General features: G+C 44.2%; 1 protein-coding gene across 8 annotated transcripts in view; it reads right to left on the reverse strand.

Moving 5' to 3' along the window:
• Positions 1 to 9,849: 9,849 nt before the first annotated feature.
• The window catches only part of spag9b (sperm associated antigen 9b), a 49,216-nt gene continuing 33,648 nt past the window's right edge, over positions 9,850 to 25,417 (reverse strand). For 2 of the 8 annotated variants that reach the window (XM_041858741.1, XM_041858742.2), the window contains 24 exons: positions 23,578 to 24,172; positions 23,283 to 23,373; positions 22,872 to 23,008; positions 22,329 to 22,361; positions 22,151 to 22,208; positions 21,767 to 21,919; positions 21,510 to 21,570; positions 21,271 to 21,401; positions 20,968 to 21,025; positions 19,130 to 19,311; positions 18,775 to 18,907; positions 18,558 to 18,653; positions 18,303 to 18,470; positions 17,959 to 18,130; positions 17,558 to 17,767; positions 14,685 to 14,853; positions 14,457 to 14,585; positions 14,194 to 14,342; positions 13,860 to 14,008; positions 13,523 to 13,694; positions 13,186 to 13,299; positions 12,760 to 12,933; positions 12,542 to 12,679; positions 9,850 to 12,408 (listed from right to left, as the gene is read on the reverse strand). In XM_041858741.1, the coding sequence (XP_041714675.1) occupies positions 12,287 to 12,408; positions 12,542 to 12,679; positions 12,760 to 12,933; positions 13,186 to 13,299; positions 13,523 to 13,694; positions 13,860 to 14,008; positions 14,194 to 14,342; positions 14,457 to 14,585; positions 14,685 to 14,853; positions 17,558 to 17,767; positions 17,959 to 18,130; positions 18,303 to 18,470; positions 18,558 to 18,653; positions 18,775 to 18,907; positions 19,130 to 19,311; positions 20,968 to 21,025; positions 21,271 to 21,401; positions 21,510 to 21,570; positions 21,767 to 21,919; positions 22,151 to 22,208; positions 22,329 to 22,361; positions 22,872 to 23,008; positions 23,283 to 23,373; positions 23,578 to 24,172 (3,594 nt within the window). In that variant the 3' untranslated portion in view covers positions 9,850 to 12,286. Of the gene's footprint in view, positions 12,409 to 12,541; positions 12,680 to 12,759; positions 12,934 to 13,185; positions 13,300 to 13,522; positions 13,695 to 13,859; positions 14,009 to 14,193; positions 14,343 to 14,456; positions 14,586 to 14,684; positions 14,854 to 17,557; positions 17,768 to 17,958; positions 18,131 to 18,302; positions 18,471 to 18,557; positions 18,654 to 18,774; positions 18,908 to 19,129; positions 19,312 to 20,731; positions 20,735 to 20,967; positions 21,026 to 21,270; positions 21,402 to 21,509; positions 21,571 to 21,766; positions 21,920 to 22,150; positions 22,209 to 22,328; positions 22,362 to 22,871; positions 23,009 to 23,282; positions 23,374 to 23,577; positions 24,173 to 24,994; positions 25,064 to 25,417 lie in introns of all 8 variants that reach the window. The other 6 variants (XM_041858743.1, XM_041858744.2, XM_041858737.1 and 3 more) reach the window with 5 other exon arrangements.

The raw sequence follows: 25,417 nt of genomic DNA on the forward strand, positions 1-25,417 counted from the left end.
GAGGAGTAGAATAAGGATACGGCTAAAGGCTTTAAGAACTGGTCTTCTAGTGCATTGGGTACAGAGAAAAAAAGGGGCAGATTTCCGGGCGTTGTAGAATAGATTCAGGGCATTATGTACAGACAAGGATATGGAAGGATATGAGTACAGTGGAGGTAAACCTAAGCGTTGGGTAACGATGAAAGAGATAGCATCACTGGAGGCACCGATTGAGTTGGTCTCCGCGTGTATGGGGGGTGGGACAAAGGAGCGGTCTAAGGCAGGTTGAGCTGGGCTGGGGGTCTACAGTGAAATAGTACAATAAGAAATAACCGAAACAGCAATAAGAAGGCATATTGACATAGGAGAGAGGCATAAAGCAATCACAGGTGTTATTCGAGAGAGCTAAGACAACAGCTGGTAATGGCGACAAAGTTTGGGCTGAGGCTAAACATGGATGCGGTACCGTATAAAGGAACAGTCCAGCAGGCATCAACTGTATAGCTGAGTTATCATAAGATCCAGTGAACAGCAATAGGAGAGTTCGGAGGTAGTTCGGGGGCTGCTACAGCACTGGCGAGCAAGAGGCCCGGCTTGCGTGTGCTAGCGGGCCGGGGCTAGCAGATGGATCTTCGTGGTCGACGTCGTAACGGGAAGCCTGTTGAAACCACATCAGATGATTTCGTCAGGCAAACCAGTCATGTTGGATCGGCGGGGCTCCGTGTCAACACTAGGAGGTCCCGTCCGGTTGATAGAGAGGTAGATAGCCGGGAGATGGGCCTCGCTCGAGGCTAGCTCAAGGCTAACTGGTGCTTGCTAAGGGGCAATGGGACCCAGACCAACTCTTTTCAGTCTCCTGAGGGGGAAAAGGCGTTGTCGTGCCCTCTTCACAACTTTCTTGGTGTGTTTGGACCATGATAGTTTGTTGGTGATGTGGACACCAAGGAACTTGAAACGCTCGACCAGCTCCACTACAGCCCCGTCGATGTGAATGGGGGCGTGTTCGGCCCTCCTTTTCCTGTAGTCCATGATCATCTCCTTTGTCTTGCTCATGTTGAGGGAGAGGTTGTTGTCCTGGCACCACACTGCCAGGTCTCTGACAAACTCCCTATAGGCTATCTCATCGTTGTCGGTGATCAGGCCTACCACCGTTGTGTCATCAGCAAACTTAATGACGGTGTTGGAGTCGTGCTTGGCCACGCAGTCGTGGGTGAACAGGGAGTACAGGAGGGGACTAAGCACACACCCCTGAGGGGCCCCCGTGTTGAGGATCAGCGTGGCGGATGTGTTGATACCTACCCTTACCACCACAATGATAGGCCTACTGTAAATACAACATAGAGGAGAGGAGGGGAAGCATAAAGTCTGTCAGCTCTGCCCAAAGAAGAGGAGAATAAAAACATCAATAAACGTAACAGGCCTACTACAGTACATGTCTTGCTGACCACTGTGTTGCTGATAGGGTTGCAAAGCTACCGGTAATTTATCAAAGATACCGGAATCTTCAGTAATTTAGGTAATTAACAGAAAATCTATGGCAATCTATCATAACTTTGGTAATTTATACTTGAGTTCACATACAGTGGCTTCGGAAAGTATTCAGACGCCTTGAAGTTTTCCACATTTTGTTACGTTACAGCCTTATTGATAAAATAGTTTTTTTCCCCCTCATCAATCTACACACAATACCCCATAATGACAAAGCAAAAACAGGTTTTTAGCATTTTTTTTGCACATTTATACAAAATTTAAAACGGAAATATTACATTTACATAAGTATTCTGACCCTTTACTCAGTACTTTGTTGAAGCACCTTTGGCAGCGATTACAGCCTCGAGTCTTCTTGGGTATGACACTACAAGCTTGGCACACCTGTATTTGGGGAGTTTCTCCCATTCTTCTCTACAGATCCTCTCAAGCTCTGTCAGGTTGGATGGGGAGCGTCGCTGCACAGCTATTTTCAGGTCTCTCCAGAGATGTTAGATCGGGTTCAAGTCTGAGCTCTGGCTGGGCCACTCAAGGACATTCAGAGACTTGTCCCGAAGCTACTCCTCCGTTGTCTTGGCTGTGTGCTTAGGGTCATTGACCTGTTGGAAGGTGAACCTTCGCCCCAGTCTGAGGTCCTGAGCGCTCTGGAGCAGGTTTTCATCAAGGATCTCTCTGTACTTTGCTCCGTTCATCTTTCCCTCCATGCTGACTAGTCTCTCAGTCCCTGCCACTGAAAAACATCCCCACAGCATGATGCTGCCACCACCATGCTTCACCTTAGGGATGGTGCCAGGTTTCATCCAGACGTGACGCTTGGCATTCAGGCCAAATAATTCAATCTTGGTTTCATCAGACCAGAGAATCTTGTTTCTCATGGTCTGAGAGTCCTTTAGGTTCCTTTTTGCAAAGGCCTGATTGGTGGAGTGCTGCAGAGATGGTTGTCCTACTGGAAGGTTCTCCCATCTCCACAGAGGAACTCTAGAGCTCTGTCAGAGTGACCATCGGGTTCTTGGTCACCCCTCTGACCAAGGCCCTTCTCCCCCGATTGCTCAGTTTGACTGGGCGGCCAGCTCTAGGTAGAGTCTTGGTGGTTCCAAACTTCTTCCATCTAAGAATGATGGAGGCCACTGTGTTCTTGGGGACCTTCAATACTGCATAAATGTTTTGGTACCCTTCCCCAGATCTGTGTCTCAACACAATCCTGTCTCGGAGCTCTACGGACAATTCCTTCGACCTCATGGCTTGGTGTTTGCTCTGACATGCACTGTCAACTGTGGGACCTTATATAGACAGGTGTGTGCCTTTCAAAATCATGTCCAATCAATTGAATGTACCACAGGTGGACTCCAATGAAGTTGTAGAAACATCTCAAGGATGATCAATGGAAACAGAATGCACCTGAGCTTAATTTCAAGTCTCATAGCAAAGGTAAATAAGGTATTTCTGTTTTTTATTTTTAATACACTTGCAAAAATGTCAAAAAAAACTGTTTTCGCTTTGTCATTATGGGGTATTGTGTGTAGATTAATGAGGAAAACATTTCATTTAATCCATTTTAGAATAAGGCTGTAACATAACAAAATGTGGAAAAAGGGAAGAGGTCTGAATACTTTCCGAATGCACTGTATAGTATACATTTGTGTCCATATTGTCCATGAGTTTCTAGAGAGAGTTTAAGAGAAAATAGCCTAATTAATGAAAAAAGCATCTAATTAACAATGGCATTATTTTCAATTAACTCTGCTACTCTTCCAACGATTGACTTTTCTTCACAACTGCCACCTGTTTGAAGCCAAAACATTAACAAATACATATTGACATAGTAAAATAAATACAAGTGTGAAAAAACAATATATACAGGATATTTCATGAAACACTCATATTAAACACCAATGGTATTCACTAAGTTTATGGTTTATATTTAGGATGTTTTACAGCTTTGGCATTCTATTTTATTTTTATTTTTTTAATCATATTTAATTATTTCATATATTTTGCATGTGATTATGCCACACAGAGGGCCAGAGATAATTACAGACACCTGTGATAATCTGAAGTACCTAAAAGGGGCACTAAAATGCATTGTGATAGATGACATAAAATCCTTGAAAGATACCAAAATTCTGGTAGTTTACTGGTCAAATGTGAAAGTTTCAAGCAATATGCCCTCCCTTTGCAACCCTAGTTGCTGATGAAGACCGGTCTTTCTGTAAATATAGGCTGGTGAGGCTGTAAATCAGTTGTGTTAATGGGTCTGGTCAGAGAGAGAGAGAGAGAGAGAGGAAGACATACATAACAAACAGTAACATAAGCTTGTTAGTGTGGAGGCTTCCCTTTCTGTATGGGAACATATGGTCCCACTAAGGATCAATGGCAGATATAGGCCAGTCTTAGCACAGACGCTAACACGGTTAATCGGCTAACTTTCTAAGATGTCCTCACTGCAACAGGCACACACACATGCATACACACAGAATAAATCTGCTACAGACACACACACACACACACACACGGACCTATATCAATGGCAGATATAGACCAGTCTTAGCCCAGTAGCTAATCTTCTTCCTAAGATGTTCTCTCTGTTACACAGACACACACACATACACTCTAAACTGACCCCAATCCTCCTGCTCTGGGCAGATGGGTCAGTGAACACTCTAACAATGTGTAAATTTGTGCGTGCGTCTATTTTCAGTAATGGGTGGCACATTAGTACAACTATTAATACAGCAGCCAATCTTTTCCTCGTGCTGCAAATCCATCTCATCCTCCTTCTCTCTGTCGAACCCTCAAGCCGCAACCGAATATGGAAGTTTTTTATTCAAACAATTATTGTTCAATCAATCAATTACTGTTTCTATTTAAACAATAAGGCCTGAGGGCTGTTTTTAGGCACAACGCGAAGCAGAGTGCCTGACTACAGCCCTTAGCCGTGGTATATTGGCCATACACCAAAAAACCCTGAGGTGCCTTATTGCATTTCTTGGAGATCGCATTTCTAAATTGCAAAATTGTTGCTTAGGTTGGAGAGGCAGACAGCAAGGTTCATACAAACCTCTTGCTCTTTAAGTATTTGTCCGGTAGGTTTCCTCAAGGAGAACGGCCCCACTATAGTACTATAGTATTTTTTCATGTGGGTTTTCCCTTGAAAATGCAAAATAACTTAGTTTTTTTTAAATGAAAGAGCAGAACCTGAAGAGTATAGGCTAAGCAAACTAACAGGAGTGGGTCAAACTCCAGGATCACTTTTCTCTACCCCCATCTCTCTCTCTTTCTCTTTCTCTCTCTCCAGTGGTCTTCTCTGCAGCATCAAAAGACTCCTCTGGAATCTTACTGATGCAGGAATGTGGCAGTAGTGACTGTATAGTCAGTCCCAACCTCCTCCTTCAATTACTCTCTTCTTTCTGGCCCGCTGTATTCCTATAGGCCTACTCCCTCCCCTCCCTCCCTCCCTCCCTCCGTCAACCCCTGCCCCACCTCTCTCCCTCCTTCCTTCAATTCCTCTACCCCTCCTCTCCTACCTTCATCCCTCTTTCTCTCTCTTGGCAAGGTGAAGAGCAGACAGAAGTGGCTTAGGGAGAACCTGATCAGGAGAGATAGAGTTACTCCTCACTCTGCCCACTTCTGGGGGTCAGGACCTCAGGCCTATTAGAGGGACTAGCAGCCTTTGGCTCGGACAGCCATCACTGTCAACGCTGCTCCTAACTATGCCTACCTACTCCGATGTGTTTGAATATACAGTCATTGGTTGATGGTAGTTGGTTGATCACAAGCATCTCATTCACAAACAGGTATCATCATCAAACGGTGACCAACTGGCTACTTTTAGGGATTCGATGTATTCTGTTATGAACCATTACCCCCAGCAGTAAACGTAGTTTGAAATTCTAGTACATATCACCATGAGTGTGCTAAATGGCTCGCTATCTGTGCTCACTGGTTAATTTTAGGAAGTAAACAACTTTCACAACACTGTCTGGGGAAATCCAATGAGGAAAGTTTCAGGGAGTCTTGGTTCACATCAGGTAAACCTTGGTGTGTTAATAGGCTTAATATGTTGTTCTAACACACCAAGGGTTGCATGTTCCGTCACAATATTGTTTTGAACATTAGTTTTAGGACTGATGCACGACTGAGCATTCTACTCAATGCATTCTCAATGAGCACTGATGAAGATTTCATAAAAAGTGCAACACAGTGGCTTGGAAATACAATGACATTTCAAAAGGAGCCAACTAATTAGATGGAAAACCTTTTGTCATAATTTTGATGTCGCCAGATTGACTTTAGATGCAGTATAACGTTAGCTAGCTAGCTAATATTGAGGGGAGACCACTGGATTTTAGCAAGCTAACGTTAGCATGGTTAGCTATTTTTGAATAACTTTGCTAGCTAATGATCATTACCATTTGTCTAAAGTAAATTTGACGACATGATAATGATGGCAAAGTTGTTTCCTACTAAGTATTTGCCTACTTTAGCAATGTCATCGTTATTCCAGGCCACTATAGTGTAAATTAGACAAAACAGTAATTTGCCTGCATTCACAGAATGACTGAGTTTATCACATAGAGATAGAGGACTCATCTTTATATCTGTGCCATAATAGCATCTGTGACAGCATGGACATTGCCATTGAGGCTACAACCCATAGGAATCCCCACCCAGTTGATGTCTTTGACTACTTTAAAATGGCGGAAGCATAGTGGAAGCCCTTAATGGTGCTGCCCATGCTAAAACTGTCTTTTGGCCAATAGAGGCCTCTATCATTCTCTATGGTTATCACGACTTTTGGGCACCACAATGGCGGAGGGCAGCTTGAGAACGTTCATAACAATGGCATGACGCTACCGAGTGATGGAGGTGCAACCTATGAATATTGACCAATAGTTTCTCTGTAATCGTGAGGTCATTGCAATGATATGTATAAACCCTGGATTGCTGATGCTATCTAATGGTCAATGAGAGGCTTTGAAGGCACCGGCTGCCATATTGGTACTCCTCAGAAGGAGCAGTCCTCCATAGTAATGAATGGAATACTACATTATTTCAATAAAATGGTCAAAATTACATGTTTTAAGTATTTATTTGTTGTAGTGGGGGAGTAGCGTTAGTACTCTCTAAAAAAATACTTTAAGGAATATGTTTAATATATTTTTTTATGTTCAGTTCACATAATATAATTTCAAAGTATGCATTTAGGTGTCAGTAATAGGATATACTTGTCAAAAACGAATATATAAATTAAGAAATGCATTTCTATAGCTTCCAAAATCTTTTTCTTTTTTTTTTTACAATGGAGGAATACCAAAACGGCTGTGTGGTGGGATCAAGACAGGGCACCCCTGTGAGTCATCTAGGGTTAATACATATATTGGGTCATTGTGACTCAGCAGCACAAGTGGCAAAGCATTCTGAACATTTATTCTCAACATTCGAAAGAGCCGTTCTGGAACATTCTCTCCTCAAGCTAAATTTGTTTACATTATTTTTTGCATGGATTAAATTACATGAAATTGAAGGTTGTTCACAGAAACGTATCTTCAAGCTTCCTTATCTGATCATTTAATTTATGCAGATATGTTTTCATGCTAATTCCCCCTAGTCATAGGCTACTGAAAATAGTAGCAGCAAGCATGAAAAACACAAAAACAAACATACCTAAAGTTCTTATATGAATATTATCTAGTTTCTAGTCTCCTTCAATGGTCCGTGTGGTACCTAGAGATGTATGCAAGTTCTTTCCATGACACCTTTTTTATAAATCCCTTGGAACATATTTGAAGTGATTAATCAAAGACAGCATATTTGACTGTTACAGCTGTCTGCATAGTTAAAGGGGCTGGAATTACACCTCTGGTAGCTCCTCCAACCTCGTGGCTATCTCCTCAGCTACTGTATCAGGGTAAACATCTATTTTTAGAGTTTTAAACGTATTTGCTCAAGGGCAGGACAGCGTAAAAGACCTTGAAATAAGGACATGGCAGCTGAAATTGGATACTGACTTTAGATGTTAGCATTACCTCAAACCACTGAGTCTGTGCAGCTTTGAGTGGCTTTAGGAGCCTGTTTCGCAAATATCTGAGTGTATGGAAGAGAGGGTATTCTATTTCACAAACCCAGCAGAAGCAAATGGCAGGCAAACCAAATCCGAATTTCATCTGTCTATGGCATCCATTTTCAGGTCCTAATTTAGGAGTGGGTCAGCAATCGCTGATTCTCCACTACAGCAGAGGAAGGATGTTTTGGACAATGGATTCCATCACCTGACCTCTCCTTTCAAAATGTACTGTATATTATATTCTGAAATGTCTGTGTTGTTGATTCTATTTTATTAGTGTCTATTCTATTCTGAAAAGTCTGTTTCGTTCTATTCCAGATTATGTCTAAGTCTGTGTGTGTGTGTGTGTGTGTGTCTGGGCCGAGGGCGAGCAGCCTGCACTCTGAAGCTCATTCTCCCAGACAATGTCTCTAGCAGACCCTTTGATGTGCAGTGTCAGCGTGCACACACACACATACACACACACACACACATGCACGCTCACAGTAGCAAATCCCCTTTGGTGACAGAGCTGGGGAAGGAACACTCAGACATCACAGAGGAGGAAGATAGACACAGAGAGAGAAGGACAGAATAAGAAAGAGAGAGACTGCAGCTGTGTGTTTGGGTCCTGTGACACCAATGATCTGAAAGACCTGATGATGACTGTGACACCCAGACACACACTGCACTCAGCAGAGGGACATATCTGATGATGAATTGATATGGGTCCTATATTATAGGGTGAGAAACCAAGTCTTTCTCTTACTCTGACCAGTGTATTTTTTGATGAGAGGGTAAATAATGATAATGACATAATGAGTTATACCTCGTGGTAGAAATGCACCATTCAACAGACTCAGCACTCACCTCATTGCACCCATCTGGCCCTGCAATGAAACATATGGACAGACACCACACACACACGCTACAGCCTATGCAGAAGGATTGTTTCATGCCACTGAGATATTGTCCCTTTCCATAAAATAGAAAGCCTAAACCCCACAGTGTTATTGGTTGGCCCGTAGACACAGAGAGGCCTGGGCAGTGGGTGATGGTGCATGCCGAGACATTTTAGTCATTTAGCAGACGCTCTTATCAAGAGCGACTTATAGTAGTGAGTGCATACATTTTCATTCTGGTCCCCCGTGGGAATCGAACCCACAACCCTGGCTTTGCAAGCGTCATGGTGCCAAGGCCAAGCCAACCTCCCCTAGAGACACCAGCTGGCTCATTACATAACCACTACATTCTGAGAGAACAGGGGAGCAGGGAGAGGGAGGTGTGTATGTTCTACTGATATCGGTGGTGTAAATGTGTGGGCCAGGGGGGCAGCGCAGCAAGCCAGGCATGCGTGACCATTACTATCACCCCATCCATGTGTCCTGTCCAAAGTCACCATCCATACATCCTCACAACCTGATAGCACTAACATAAATGTTATGAAATCCTTACAGTCCAGCAGCTAAGTGAAACAATTGTGACTTTTGTGATAGAGGCACCAAATTTCACACATGGCTATTGTGCCATCGCAGATTTTGTACATTATTGGTATGGAATGGAACATTAAACCCATGAATAGAACAGTTAAAAGCCAATTTGAACAAAGGGAGAAGTGTTTCTATTGGCTTCTAGTAATGTCCCCTTCCAGGTGCCACCAGACTGTGGGGCAACACTGACACCTGGTGGCAAGGAAGAAAAGTGAATGTGTTTTCTTCAGTGAAGGATGATCTCTTTTCAGGAGTTCAAATAGAGACTTTGCTATTGCAGTAGGCTAGGCTACAGGTCTGATATTATGGTATGATGCTATATGTAAAAGTAAATACTTAAACACTGCATTGAAATCAAGGCGTTTCATTGATTACAGGCGCTCTGTCTGGTCTTGCAAGGTTATCATCTGTCCAGTTAATGTAGACACCCACGTACAGCAGAGAGATACTGTTTCAGGGCAACATGAGACAGAGTTGTGCTAAATGTTGGTTTCTGCCTAACCTAAGGCAATCGATACTGTAGCAGAGAACGATAGAGGGTGTTTCCAGAGGTAGTCCTTGACCTTCACCAGGCAGTGCCCCACAGCCATAAAGGAAAACCAACCCTCTTTCTCCCTGCAGAGTTAACCTCTGGTCAGTCATTCTCCAGGGTGCTGGCTACTGCTGAACATGGACATCCATTGTGTTTGGTTTACACATAAATGATGTATGCTGTATGTTTTCTTATCTTTTAAGAGGTCAATTTTAAGTGCACCTCCTGTATTGGAAAAACCCATGTCTGGTAAAGTCAAGAGCACCTGATAATGATTTCAATAAGTTGGAAAAAGCCAAATAACGAAAGGACAAGAGTTTCCCCACAAAAGTCAGTTTAATTGATTGCTAAAAGAATAAGGCTGAGACGCTGTAGCAGTACATAGGTGATGCATCACAGCAACACGACAGGTTTCTTTGGGGGGGAACCGTGACCTGTTCATCAACCTCCAGGAAGAAGCTGATCTTAGGCACTGTTCTGTTTTACACATTTCACCTTAGCCGTAATGAAGGATTTTGTGAGGATAAGCTGTTCCTAGATCTCTGCCCAATGACAACTTCTACCCAGTAAACTCAACCCCCCCCCTGTGGATGTAGTGCATAGCTCAGAAGTTACTCTCTCTCTCTAATTCAACCACTCATGTATTGACCATTCCAATAACAATCATTGTCAAAACAATAAACCCAAGCCATTTCAATGTTTCATATACATATTTATATTAATATATATGGTCATATTTCATATTGTACAAAGTTACATTCTGAACTGCAAAGGCTCTTTCATAGAAATAAATACTGAAATGGCTAAACTGCGATGAGGGGTCTTCTCCTGGAGAGGAGAAACACACACACACTTTCACTCCTCAGGACAGACACCGGAGTAACAGACACCAGCAAAGTCTGTTGATACACAGACCAGAGACACATGCCGCATTTGTCAATTGAAACCTTACCCCCTTTCTAGTGCACTTCTTTCTACTAGCCTGGCCAAAATAGTGTACTAGATGGGGAATCAATAATGTGTCATTTGAGATGCAACCACAGTGAGAGTCTAAAAGACTAAATGTACAAAAAGTTAATAAAAATAGGAGAGTAGGAGAGTCTCTGAACACTTCAGTATCATATCAACCTATCAGGGTGGAGCATGTCTGGTCAGAGAACACAGCCACCCTGCACCCTAGTGTACAAAAGGTAGAAGATAGACGTTTTCCCTAGACGCTGATCTAAGGTCAGTGTTGAGTTGTTCCCCTTAATGGTTCACGTTGGGATTTACAGAGGATAAAGTGATCCTAGATCTGTGCCTATGGGTAACATCTACCCTCAGCGTACAAAAGATTCCAGAAGCCAGCTATTATACACTAACATCTCTGCTCTCGGAGAGTGCTCTTAGTTCATTTGCAGAGATGACAGCTTAAAAATATATCTCTATTCTATACACCATGATCCTTTTAACAAAGACTATCTGTCTGGCAAAATGTTATTGTATCTACAGGAAGACGGGGCTGAACATGCTGCTACAGGGCCGCACATTACACATTTACTTTATTTGGTAACCGGCCGAGTAACATTCTTTCACATAGGAATAAATACTCTGTCACACTTAAAGTCCATAATGTAGTTTTCAATATTTTTTTTCAACTTTCAAACATAAGGCAGTCGTTGATTTTCATAAAGTGTCTGCAAGCTCTAGCTGGTGGGAGGGAGGGAGGGAAGGGGGGAGGGAAGGAGGGTGGGAAGGAAGGAGGGAAGGAAGGAAGGGGCCCAGAAACTAAAGACGGAGGCCCCGTTCCAACTCTTGAAATGCAACCCTGCCTTCCTTCCGTGAGGTAATAAATTACTAATCTATATGTATCCATCCTATTTCAATCATGATTCCAAACATGTTAATCATTACCACTAGAAAGAAAAGGTGCATTTCGAAAGTATTGAAACAAGGCGATTCTCTGCCCCTGCAGCTACGGACATGATTGATCAGTGATCTATTAGGTTTGCCTAAACATAAGCCCAGTCATGGAGGACAACACTGATCCCAGGTCCAGAAAACTCTGACAATTGATTAAACTGTCTTGCATACAATCAAGAGCCATGTTCTCACAAAATAAAATCTATCACGCAAGAAGAGCACACCTGTGTCATTCAGGACACACAGGATTGGCTCCCTTACTGGATTGTCCTGTAATCCCTTCTTTCTTATTGGACGATGTGAGACATCATGGGGTGGTTTTGGTTTTGCATTTCAAAACACATCATAACCAATGAACCATCATTATTCTCCTGTGTACAGGTGTCTTATACCGTATTGTCTCCTCTCTGTCTATCTGAAAGAAAGCAGAGAGGAGGAGAGGGAGGCCAAAGACACACCCTGACCCTGCATTGATTCCACCAATCACCACACAGTATTTGGACAGAGGGGTTGGACCCTAAACGTCCAATAGAAAACCAGGTGCAAAACATGATCTAATAAAGTTAAATAAACTAATTATTTTGTTTTCACTAATAATCATTCTAGTAATAATAATGATAATAATAGAAGAGCAACAGGCTTGTATCAGATTTAAAATACAATTCAATCAGTAAAATAAAAAAATTCATAAAAAATAACCGTAAAACAAAACAAAGATACAAAACCAAAATTAGAAGAAAATAAATAAACAAAAATAAACATGCAGAAGAGTGAATCTGATTGGACAGCTTGTTCCTGCTTTAAACAGGCTCCTAATCTCCGTGGCATGGTCAGAGGTCAGGGGTTAAAAGTTCAGACCTGGCTGTCCATGACCTGCCAAACGATCAGGTGACTCCTCTCAGCTTTGGCCAGGAACGGCTGCAGCTTCAGAGTGGGCTCATCCAGTGGCTCTTCAGTCTCCCCAGCCTCGTCACCTACACATACAAAGACACACACAGAAACATTAAGCCACTTCAACTCATACAAATATCTATGTTTTCATGCCCTGCCATATAGTGACTGTACTTGTCAATTGATTGTCTGATATGATCGTCCATGCCAACTCACCCATCCTGAAGTCGATGTATCCCTCTCCTCCACTCATCACCAGAACAGACTTTTCCAGCTGCTGTTGAGGGTGCTCCTCTGCCCCACTGTCACCCCCCGCCTCTGCTGCTCCGCCCGCACCTGACGGGATCACCTGACCTGGGGGGGCGGGAGGACCTTCATCAGTTAAAAGGCAGGACGAGGAGGAGAAGAAGAGAGGGAAAAGGAAGTGAAGTTACCTGGGACAGCGGTGAAGAACTTGACAGCGTCTCGGTGACCATGGAAACAGAGCTGAGCGTGAGCCATGGAGCAGAAGGGTACAAAGGTTCCAGCCGTCACCTTGTCACTGTTCTCATCACCATAGACACGGATCACTCCGCCAGGTTTACCTGGCCCAGCAATCACCTTATTGGCTAGAGAGAGAGAGAGATTAATCATTAAATAGAGAGAGGGAAGATAGACGGAAGGATGGAGAGAGAGATTAGTCATTCAAATAGAGAGAGGTTGGATAGATGGAGGGCTAGAGAGATTTTTCATTAAATAGAGATAGGGAGGGGAGAGAGAATGATGGAGAGAGAGATGTATCATTAAAAAGAGAGAGGGGAGAGAGTGGAGGGCACAGGGAGAGGGGGATGGAGAGTGAGAGAGACATTACTTCCCCTTACTGTCAGTGAGAGGTATAGAGATGATGACTCCATTGCCAGTGCCGACCCAGAGACGGTTACAGGACACCATGAGAGCTGTGATCCTGACAAACGAGAAGCCCAGCTTCCCCGTACCTGACGGAGACCAACATGACACATTAAGAAAATATAAATAATGAAGTATGGGTCTGTATTTCCTGTATGTCACTTTGGCTTGCTAATGCTATGAACCCCTGTCCCATATCATTCAAAACTAGCTAACAACGAGGACACAAACACCACAACCAAGTTGCGTTAGAAGCATAGAACGTAGAACACACATCAACTACAACTGGTGTAAATGCCCTTGGTTCCTCACCCAGCATCTTGCTGACATAGGGCTCTATGTCAACGTCCTGCAGGTGTTGGTGTGTGTGGGAATGGAACAGTCTCAGAGTAGAGTCCAGTCGGATGGACACCCAGATACCATCTCCATCCCACGCCAGCTGTCTCACCTGGCTCTCCTTACGGGGGTGGGCATCAAACGACTTCTACAGTGGGAGAGAGGGGGCGAGATGGAGAAAGAGAAGAGAGAGGATGGAAAAGGAGAGGAGGTTACAACTATAATCTGTGGACTGAGTCTGTGTGTGTGGGTTCTTGTGTGTGTGGGGGTTATTCTGTGTGTGTGCGCATGTCCATGAATGGGTCAGATGTACCTCTATCTTCATGGCTTTGGGCTGGACCACGTAGATCTTGTTCCTGTAGCCACACCAGACCTTGTCGTGAACCACGGTCATACAGCGGATAGAGTGGTGGGGTCTGCCCAGGTCTAACAGGTGGTAGTTAGTCAGGTCCCACTGACCATCTGTAGAGAGGGAGAGTAAGAGAGGTGTGTAAGCACCAATGTAGGAATCCTTTAATTGACACACTCACATAAGATTATGGTATGGCGCTAGGCACACAAATACACACAAATATGTAAGATAAATTAAAGTCACATAATGCACACAAACACATGTAAGAAAACATATGGAAACACATCAGCCTTACCCACTCCTCTGTGGAAGATAGCCAGTGTTCCATCAGCTAGAGCCACCAACACTCTCCCCTTCACATGGACGATGCCCAGGATAGAGTCCTTCAGCTTTATAGAGTGGAGACACTTCCTCCACTGGGCCACTGATGAGTGCACGTACACACTGGAACACACACACACAGACCACAGAGTGAACACACACACACATTTGACTGATTAGATCAATATGAGATTGATAAACTGATCTGATTGATTGATTAATCAATCAGCGTCTCACCATCCGTTCTGTGCCCCAAGCCACATGGTGGGTAAAACACTGCTCATCTTCTGGGCTTCTTCTCTCATCAGGTCCTGTTCCTCTGGGTTAGGGTTGGAGCTAACACCATCCTTTACCAGATCAGACTCCCTGAGAACAGAAACAGGATGTTAGTGTGTTAGTGTGTGTGTGTGTGTGTGTGTGTGTGTGTGTGTGTGTGTGTGTTGTGTGCATCCATGTATCCCATACCTCTGTGTGTAGTTGGCTGGCGTCTCCCCAGGACTAGTGCTCTGTACACCCAGAGGGTCAGTGAAGACATGTTCAGTGTAGACTCCCCTCTGACTTAAGTCATGCTCCGGGCCTGCAGGACCTGCACTGGCCTCTGTAGCTTCAGTAGCCTCCTCTGCAGCCTTGGAGTCTACACAGGGAGGAGAGAAGGAGATACTGTATGTGTAAGAACAGACTTATTCAATAGAGAATCTCTGTATCCCAATACAGAGTAATGTGTGTATGTATAGTAGAGTTCTCATTCTCAACCTAACTCTGACGCGGCCCGACGGCCCAGCCCGGTCTTATACTTGGCTGGGGCTCAAATTCTGTGAATTGATTTGGGCCGGGCAGGTTTCAGGCTTGTCGTGCTGTGTTAAGAGAAAGAAAACTGTGCGTGTCTGCGCACCTTTTAGCCTGCTACAGCTCTCTCTGAGCCGCAGCAGATGCAGCAACTAGCGCCTCCACGTTTCCAATATTGGCTGGGCCAGAGAAAGTATATAATAATAAATAATATATTTTACATTTACATTTTAGTCATTTAGCAGACGCTCTTATTCAGAGCGACTTACAGTTAGTGAGTGCATACATTTTCATACTTTTGAACGTATGGCCAATTCACTATATTATATATATATATATATATATATATATATATATAATATAGTGAATTGGCCACACACAACCGTTCAAAAGTTTGGGGTCAGTTAGAAATGTCCTTGTTTTCGAAAGAAAAGCAATTTTTTTGTCCATTAAAATAACATCAAATTGATCAGAAATACATTGTAGACATTCTTAATGTTGTAAATGGCTATTGTAGCTGGAAACGGCAGATTTTTAATGGAATATCTACATAGGCGTACAGAGGCCCATTATCAGCAACCATTAGTCCTGTGTTCCAATGGCACATTGTGTTTGCTAATCCAGGTTTATAATTTAAAAAAAGGCTAATTGATCATTAAAAAACCCTTTTGCAATTATGGTAGCACAGCTGAAAACTGTTGTGCTGATTAAAGAAGCAATAAAACTGGCCTTCTTGAGACTAGTTGAGTATCTGGAGCATCAGCAATTGTGGGTTCGATTACAGGCTCAAAATGGCCAGAAACAAATAACTTTCTTCTGAAACTCGTCACTCTATTCTTGTTCTGAGAAATGAAGGCTATTCCATGTGAGAAATTGCCAAGAAACTGAAGATCTCGTACAACGCTGTGTACTAATCCCTTTACAGAACAGCGCAAACTGGCTCTAACCAGAATAGAAACAGGAGTGGGAGGCCCCGGTGCACAACTGAGCAAGAGGACAAATACATTTGAGTGTCTAGTTTGAGAAACAGGCGCCTCACAGGTCGTCAACTGGCAGCTTCATTAAATAGTACCCGCAAAACACCAGTCTCAACGTCAACAGTGAAGAGGCGACTCCGGGATGCTGACCTAGGCAGAGTTGCAAAGAAAAAGCCATATCTCAGACTGACCAATAAAAACAAGGACATTTCTAAGTGACCCCGAACTTTTGAACGGTAGTGTATATAAACTCAGCAAAAAAAGAAACGTCCCTTTTTCAGGACCCTGTCTTTCAAAGATAATTCGTAAAAATCCAAATAACTTCACAGATCTTCATTGTAAAGGGTTTAAACACTTGAGGTCAGGGCTTTGTGATGGCCACTCCAATACCTTGACTTTGTTGTCTTTAAGCCATTTTGCCACAACTTTGGAAGTATGCTTGGGGTCATTGTCCATTTGGAAGACCCATTTGCGACCAAGCTTTAACTTCCTGACTGATGTCTTGGGATGTTGCTTCAATATATCCACATAATTTTCCTTCCTCATGATGCCATCTATTTTGTGAAGTGCACCAGTCCCTCCTGCAGCAAAGCACCCCCACAGCATGATGCTGCCACCCCCGTGCTTCACGGTTGGGATGGTGTTCTTCGGCTTGCAAGCCAGCCCCTTTTTCCTCCAAACATAACGATGGTCATTATGGCCAAACAGTTCTATTTTTGTTTCATCAGACCAGAGGACATTTCTCCAAAAAGTACGATATTTGTCCCATGTGCAGTTGCAAACCGTAGTCTGGCTTTTTTATGGTGGTTTTGGAGCAGTGGCTTCTTCCTTGCTGAGCGGCCTTTCAGGTTATGTCGATATAGGACTCGTTTTACTGTGGATATAGCGTCTTCACAAGGTCCTTTGCTGTTGTTCTGGGATTGATTTGACCTTTTCGCACTAAAGTACATTAATCTCTAGGAGACAGAACGCGTCTCCTTCCTGAGCGGTATGACGGCTGCGTGGTCCATTGGTGTTTATACTTGCGTACTATTGTTTGTATAGATGAACGTGGTACCTTCAGGCGTTTGGAAATTGCTCCCAAGGATGAACCAGACTTGTGGAGGTCTACAATTTTTTTTCTGAGGTCTTGGCTGATTTCTTTTGATTTTCCTATGATGTCAAGCAAAGAGGCACTGAGTTTGAAGGTTGGCCTTGAAATACATCCACAGGTACACCTCCAATTGACTGAAAAGCCTATCAGAAGCTTCTAAAGCCATGACATTATTTTCTGGAATTTTCCAAGCTGTTTAAAGGCACAGTCAACTTACTGTATGTAAACTTCTGACCCACTGGAATTGTGATACAGTGAATTATAAGTGAAATAATCTGTCTGTAAACAATTGTTGTCAAAAAATAACTTGTGTCTTGCACAAAGTAGATGTCCTAACCGACTTGCCAAAACTGTAGTTTGTTAACAAGAAATGTGTGGAGTGGTTGAAAAACGAGTTTTAATGACTCCAACCTAAGTATATGTAAACTTCCGAGTTCAACTGTATGTGTGTGCGCCTGCGTGCGTGCGTGTACTAATCTTACCTGTGTCGGTGTCATTCTCTGCTCCTGCTGTCTGGGGGGTAGCCACTGCCCCCTCTGTAGAGCAGCCAACTACATTGATCCCTGCCAGCACTCCAGCTTCACCCCTTGAGCAACTACTGGTTGTGCTGGCTTCCAGAGTCCCACCCTCAGCAGCCGACCCCGCGTCATGGGGCACCTCCTCCCCTGCCGGGTAGTCTGTCTCTCTGGCACCTGACACACACACCCACGACCGCGCACACACACACACACACACACACACACACACACCATATATAAACGTGTATAAATAAACATGTTATGGTTAGCTACAATCAAAACAAATAAACATATTTTGCTGTGTCTTGAGTTCATATCAAACGCACACACACTTGACCCACACACACAAACGAACACACACAGACCTGGCACACTGGCGATGCAGAGGACATGAGAGTTGCAGACAAAGAAGTTCTCCAGGACGTTCCCAGGCTGGTTGGCATCGATGACGATGACCTTAGTGGTGGCCTGAGTACTGGTACAGATCCACACCAGAGAGGACAGCTCCTCCTGGTGGCGCAGCTCCTTCTCCTGCTCCTACACACACAAACACACACACACACACCGGAAAAAGGTGTATAAGTGTGTGTCTTTACTGTAAGTACACGCATGTGTGTGTGTCTTATGAGCCTGTCTGTCTGTATTGTATGAGCGCATGCATGTGTGTGTGCTGTATGACCATGTGACTGTGTGTGGCGTGTATATGTACCTTTAGGTCCTGGTCCAGTTTGTCCAGACTGCTCTGTGATCCTATCTTCCTGAGAGGGCTCTCAGGACCAGGACTGGTCAGGTCACTGTAGAACACACTGGCTCCTACTATAGACCCGCCGTCACGAGTCTTACCCCCCGACAGGTTCACACCCGCAGCACACCACAACTACGGGAGGGAGACACACAGTTAGCAATACAGCACATATCTGGAGAGAAATACAAGGTAAGGAAAGGTATACACATGCACACACACCTTCATGGTAGCATCTTTCTCGTCCAGCGGTCGGAGGTAGACGGGTACAGGTAGATTCTTCATCTTGTTCTCTAACGTCTGACCACCGTTGGCCACCTGTAATATAACACAGTGTGGTCAGCGTACCTGGAGTCACTGAACCTAACCTAACATATTTTTCTAAAATATCTAGAAAAAGTCTGTAATATAAAGTAATGCACAAAGACACTTGTCCTACCTTGAATTTCTGCGGCAGGCTCCACCCGTAGGCCTGTACCCTGCCGTCCTCCTCCTTCTGAACGTGGGCTTTCACCTGTCTGTACTGGGCTCTCTTCTGCTCCCTACGAGACACCATGTTGCCTGCCTCAGACCTGGATTGGGGGAGGAGGGGGGAGGGGAGAAAATAGCATCAAAAACATCTAATCTATTCTGAACATATTATCCAGTGTAGATGGGTAAATGAACTGAAGAATGGATGGTGGCATGGAGGCGGGGCCGAAGGATGATTGAAACCTTGATGCGTGAAAGACTGCATGAATAAATGGGTGGATCATGAGTGAATGGACAGATGGGTATACGTCTCCAACACTCACTCCTCATTGAGGAAGTCGAAGGCCTTGCTCTTGTCGCTGGGTAGCTGTTGCAGAGCTGCGCTCCTCTTCTTCACAGAGGGCTGGACCTGGCAGGAGGGGGCGTTGTACTTCACATTCACTGGCGCAGCCTCCGCAGGCTTCTTAGCCGCTCCGCCACTCGAACTGAACAACCGACTGAAACTGGAGGACGGAGGGAGGGAGGGAGGGAGGGAGGGAGGGAGAGAGGGAGGGATAACGAAGGAGGAGGTGGAAAGAAAGAGCACAGAGACACATATGGAGGGTAGACAAAGCAGCAGCGGCAGGGTTTAAGGGATAAATAATCAAATCAACAGTCGATTACTACTACACCCCCCCCCCCCAAATCACCCATTTGAGTTCCCAAATCACAGCCAAAACCAGAGCCATACAGAGCTTGGCAAACTGTCAAAAAGGTCAGAACAATGTTTGTTGTTCCAGTGCCATAATGCAAAGAGACCTTTCTCAATCACATTGGTTAGACCAGACTACACCGACCAAAAGCAGGGTTTAACAGCAAGCGAGTCTCCACTCAGTAATTTTACAGGGGATGGGAGAGCAGGGAATGCATTGGTTAATACTGTAACACGAACCAGGCAGTTAGTAAGTCAACACAGAACACAACACAGTTACAAACTATTGCTGCTTATTCCAGCTCTAGAGACGATGCCTGTTAATGTAACAGAGTGAGATGAAAAGACTAGGTCCATAAATAAAATCAGGATTATTTTGGTTGAAGATCAAATAGCTACAGTCCATCAGGTCAAAACATATGGATGGACTGTATTACCCTCTCCATATAGCAGAAAGTAGCCTCAAGCCTAAACTCAGTGTATCAGTTTAGAAATATGTCCAACCAGAGATTACATACGGTTTACAGTATCTGACTCTAGAATACAACTATCCATTCCACTACATATACCCTCTTTCTCCCCCCATCACCCATCCCAACACACCTCCTGCATACAGACATGACAACAACAACATCAGGAAGGATACAACAGAGAGAGGGACCAAAGGAGCAGAGGGCAACAGGAGAGACAGGGGATTTCATCATAAATAAACATGCATTTAACACACACAACCCCTCTCCAACACTAATTAGTTACGCCCCCCTCTCCAACAGATAAAGGCTTTACCCCCTGCCCAAAATAAAAATGAATCATTAGTCAGATGCATTACACCACTGTCCAACAAAACATGTCATTCATAAACCAACCACACACCATAACCATTCCAGGGAGAGCCTAGATCAGGAATTGGCCATTTCTAATACATTTCAGTAAAATATATTTAATACGTGTACTAGGCTGAAGCACACTGATACATGCGCTCACACACACACACACACTTCTGTCTTTCATTTGTAGGTGAATAGTTTTTTAAACGTTTTAAAGCAGAGGAAAAGTGTTGGTTTCCCTTGGGAGATTTCACTCAATTTGAACTCACTCCGACTTACAATGAAAACAAAATGACACTTCAACTAAAAAGCCATTCCCTGATCAGGCAGGCACTCCCTGGTTTGTTGATTTGTTTGTTAAGAACCTGAATCAAGAAGACCCATTAGCCTGTCAAAGGTTTACCTACACACTGGAGATCAAAATGTGAAAAAATTAAATAAAAAAGACAAAACAAAAAACAAAAGGGGAAATCATATTAAATAATCATCAACAATTTTACAGTGGCTTTAGCTAAAAGTATGGTATGCCAGCTCCTAGATGTAGAGTGTAAAGAGAAAGGGAGAGATGTGCAGTAAAGGGGAAGGATTGTATTGAAGGAGTGAAGAAAAGGAGTGGTGGTAGAAAAAGGGGGAGGGAAGCTTACAACTGCCAGATGCTGGATTTCTTCTTGTCTGCGGCGGCTGGATTCTCTCTTGATGCTCTGAGGGGAAGATAACACATTTAATGACTGATCCCTATTCAGCTGAGACAAAAACGATCTTGTTACTCAACTAGCTAGAATCGCCCAGGAGAGAAAACACAAAAGACTAACTAGAAGGGGTGCATGTTTATCAATAAGAACATTGTGTGAGTGGAATACAAAATACAAAAACACTTCAATATGCATCATTTTGTTTTGGACTAGCTCAGCTTTAATCACAAGATTCCTCTCCCCCCTCTCCCTACCGTATCATCTCTGTCCATCGTACAGCTTCCTGTAGCTCCATCAGTCTCTCCTTGTACTGGTTCCTCTCCATGAGGACTCTGGCCATCTCTACTCTGGTGAACCTCTTCCTCTGGGCTGTGGGAACATCCGCCTGCCAGGAATGGTATCAGCAACCTCATTACACACACACACACACACACACACACACACATATATATATATCTCAGCAAACACATACACACACATGCACAGAACTCACATCTTCCTCATTGTTCTCAGTCTTGGTCTTCGTTTTGGCCTCTTCTGCCTCGGCCCGAACCCTAAGAGAGAAACACACACTGGAGATGAACACACACAGGACACACACACTGGAGATGAACACACACAGGACACACACACTGGAGATGAACACACACAGGACACACACACACACACACAGGACATGCCTGGGGATCCTATATTCATCTAAAGAGGGAAAGAAAACAGACAGAGCGGTAGGGTAGAGTAGAGACTGACTTCTTGAGTTCGTCCTCCAGTTCCTTGTTCTTCTCCTCCAGTCTGGTCTTGGCCTGAGTCACAGCCTCCAGCTCTCCCTGCAACACCTCCTTCTCACACGACAGCTCATCCACACGCGCTATCAGGTCATTCTTCACCACGTTCAATGCATTTCTGACGAGACGGAAGATAAATATTAGATGGCATGATCATTAGGCCCTACACACACACACTTTCTCTGGGACCTGGGTGAACTCTCTCTTTGATGAAAGCTAAATCCCTCCGTGAACAACAGGTGGCAGTAGTGTGCTGTCTATTGCACAACATGGAACATTCTTGCTCGATTAATTCATGTTAAGTTGATTTCTTGAGCATGGATGCAGGTGATTTGAAAACACAATTTACTTGGTCTCCAGCAGCTGAGTGTTCTCGTGGATGAGATGCTCCACTTCACGACCCATACCTTAGGAGGAGAGAGAGGAAAAGGAGGGACGAAAAGGGAAAAAAGGGAAGAAATTGAAATTCCTCCTTTCTAAAATGGAATGATATAAAACACATGATACACACCCTCCTTCAGTCTTACCCAGGAAGTTAAGGTCTGTGTCTGACACCCATGCTGGCAATGTGAGGTGGAAAACAAAACAGATTATCTTGACAATCACCTAACAGCACACGACTCTACGGGGACTCCGACTGGTCTATAAACAGCCTAAAGAACACCTAACCTACGACCTCACCAACACGGAGATCCCACTGTATATTTTAGACATAGTTTGGGAGCTAAAAGGGGAGAACTAGAGAGAGGGTGATGAGTGATAAGGGAGAAGTGCAAGGAGAATGAATGGAATGGTGAATACACACCAGAAAACTCGTCTGAAGAGAGGAACCAAGAAAATAATGACATAATGAGATGACTTATGCAGTATGGAGATAAAGAAAGTTAATGTGATGGGGAGAAATGGCTAACTATTTCTGTAGAAAGGAGAGTCCATCCTAGTATATGGCATGTACACACAGGTTTCAGTCTTTGCCAATCATTTGGGATTGAGGCAGAGTTCTCCAGATTTACCCAAGGCGTGGGTATGAGATGATTCTTGGAATAGTGTCTAAGGTGGGCGTGTCTTACCCAGCAGGTCGGCCCCCTCGTCCATGTCTGCTATGTCTATTTCCATGTCGGGTCCTGCCGAGGACAGCTCTGCAAACAGAGACTCAGTGTTCCTGTCGAACGCCATGTTTTCTATACCTACTCCTTTAGTAGGAGTACTGGAGAGGGATACGGAGAGGGATACGAGGAGGGAGAGAGGGATGGGGAGGAGGGGGATGGGAGGGGGAGGGAGGGAGAGAGGTCATCAGAGTGACCACAGCTACAATACATTCCATCATAAAATAACGTTTGTGTAGATATGTTTTATATAGCCGGCTCAAAGGACCAAGCTGGAAGGAATTTTCTGTATAGTTTGACACATAGATGATGATTGAGTGTTCAGGATAGAGATGCAGAGATCGAGATAGAAACATTACTTCCTGTTGACCCTACCTGGCGTCTCTGTAGCCGCTAAGGTCCATGTCCAGTTCAGGAGTGGACTCTATGATGGCCTGCACCTCCAATGACTCAGCGTTATCATCTGCTGCGTGTGAAGAGGAGAGAGAATAACATGTTAGATTACTATCCTTGTGGGACATATGGCACGTTTGACACAGTGAATACAGTGGTGTAGCCAATGTGATGCCAAACACATTTTGGTAGGTCTTTATAATATAACAAATCCAAGTCCCCAACATAGCCAATCCCCATGTTATCCCAGTTTATGCCCGGTAGCTGCAGTCCTGACCTGTGCCTGTGAGAGGTCCTGACCCTCCTCTCAGCTCTGAGTCCTGTCCTTCCTGACCCTCCTGTACTGTGGTGTTCTTACTGCTGATGTTCTCTGGCTTCCTGTTGCTTCTGTCCAGGTTCCTGTTCAGACCCTTGCCCACTTCCTTTAACTCTTCCTGGAGTGGCGTGCTCACCGACGCCATGGCAATGTCAGACTCGGAAGTAGACATGGGAGTGGCCGACATAGACCCTCCTCCTTGAGAAGATGGTGGAGTGACCAAACTAGAGTCGCTGTTTTGTGTGGACATTGGGGTAACCGACTTTGAGTCCCCTCCTTGAGATGACATAGGGGTACCCGATTTGGACCCTCCTTGAGAAGAGATGGGGGTGCCTGATTTAGAACCACCTTGTTGTGAGGACATTTTGGAACCTCCTCCTTGAGCGGGAGCCCCAAATGAGGTCCCTGACTTGGAGCCTCCACCATGGCTAGACATGGGGGTCCCTGACTTGGAGCCCCCTTTAGGAGACATGGGGGTCCCTGACTTGGAGCCCCCTTTAGGAGACATGGGGGTGTTGGACTTGGAGCCTCCACGGTTAGCATTAGACATCTCATCCTACAGAAGAGAAAGAAGAGGAGGAGGAAGAGGAGAAATAAAAGGAAAGGAAAGAGGGAAGGAGGAAAATAAATGAAATACTGACAGATGGTCAAGGACACAATGGCTATATCCTAATAGTCTTAGCTTCTTTCCCTCAAACAGGAATAAGCAGGTTTGAAAAATGGTTAGCCAATCCAACACAACCATTAATACCCAGTCAAAATCATCACTGAACACTCAAACATTCAAAAGGCAATGGTATAAAGTGCATTAAACAAACCAACAAAACAAAGTACACACAAAACGCAGTAAATACAACATCTTCCACTGAAACAAAAGGCAAAGTGAAAACCAACCGGAAAAAACACCTCAATTCACATCAAAGTTGTTAGAGCACAGTTAGAAAACAACGTTTTTGTCGATTCTAAGCTAGCTAGCTAGCTAAGTCTAGTTGATTGGGTTGAAGTAGAGGGAACGCTCTATGCATTAGTAATACTAGCAAGCCGACTAACCCTGAAAGACTGGGATGCATCTGAAATGACACCCTACTCCCTATATAGTGCACTACTTTTGGTCAGAGCCCCATAGGGCCGAAAGTAATGCACTACATAGGAAATAGGTATCACTGTAAGTCGCTCTGGATAAGAGCGTCTGCTAAATGACTAAAATGTAAATGTATCATTTTAGATTTAGCCCCAGTCACACCATTGGTGTCCAGGTGAGTAACCTGCTTGGGTTGCATGCAGCTGGCAGTGTACTATGTTCTATGGTGGCACAAAGGCTATATTAAGCTTTTATGAGACGACATAGTCAACAACACAGCAACGCGATAGTTTGGACCTGGTTGTGTTCAGCCTGCTGATTAGCTGAAAGCCTCTGCCCTCTGCTCTGGGAGTCTGGCGCCCCCAGCTGGTTTAGAGAAAAATTACAGCGAAGGCCCGTTTTAGAGCAGTGATCACAACTGGGGGGGGGGAATAGAACAGCAGATTTATGTTGAAAAAAGATTATTGCAAATCAGTAATTAAGTATAAAAGACAGTGGATCAAGTGAAAGGGCCGGCAGAGTCAGACGTGTCGGGTTGAAGGTGACAAAGGTATGGATTACACGTTCTGATGAGCAGCCACTTCCAGAGGTCGTCTACCTAGGCTTTCTACTGCAGTCAATCATTCAATTGTTTGCATTAGATACTTTATATGGCTTTTTAGAATAACCTCGGAAAAGACCATTGACAAAACACTGAAAGACATCCATTACACCCGAGTC

Source organism: Coregonus clupeaformis, chromosome 31 (genome assembly GCF_020615455.1).
Source record: "Coregonus clupeaformis isolate EN_2021a chromosome 31, ASM2061545v1, whole genome shotgun sequence".
Taxonomy (NCBI): Eukaryota; Metazoa; Chordata; class Actinopteri; order Salmoniformes; family Salmonidae; genus Coregonus; species Coregonus clupeaformis.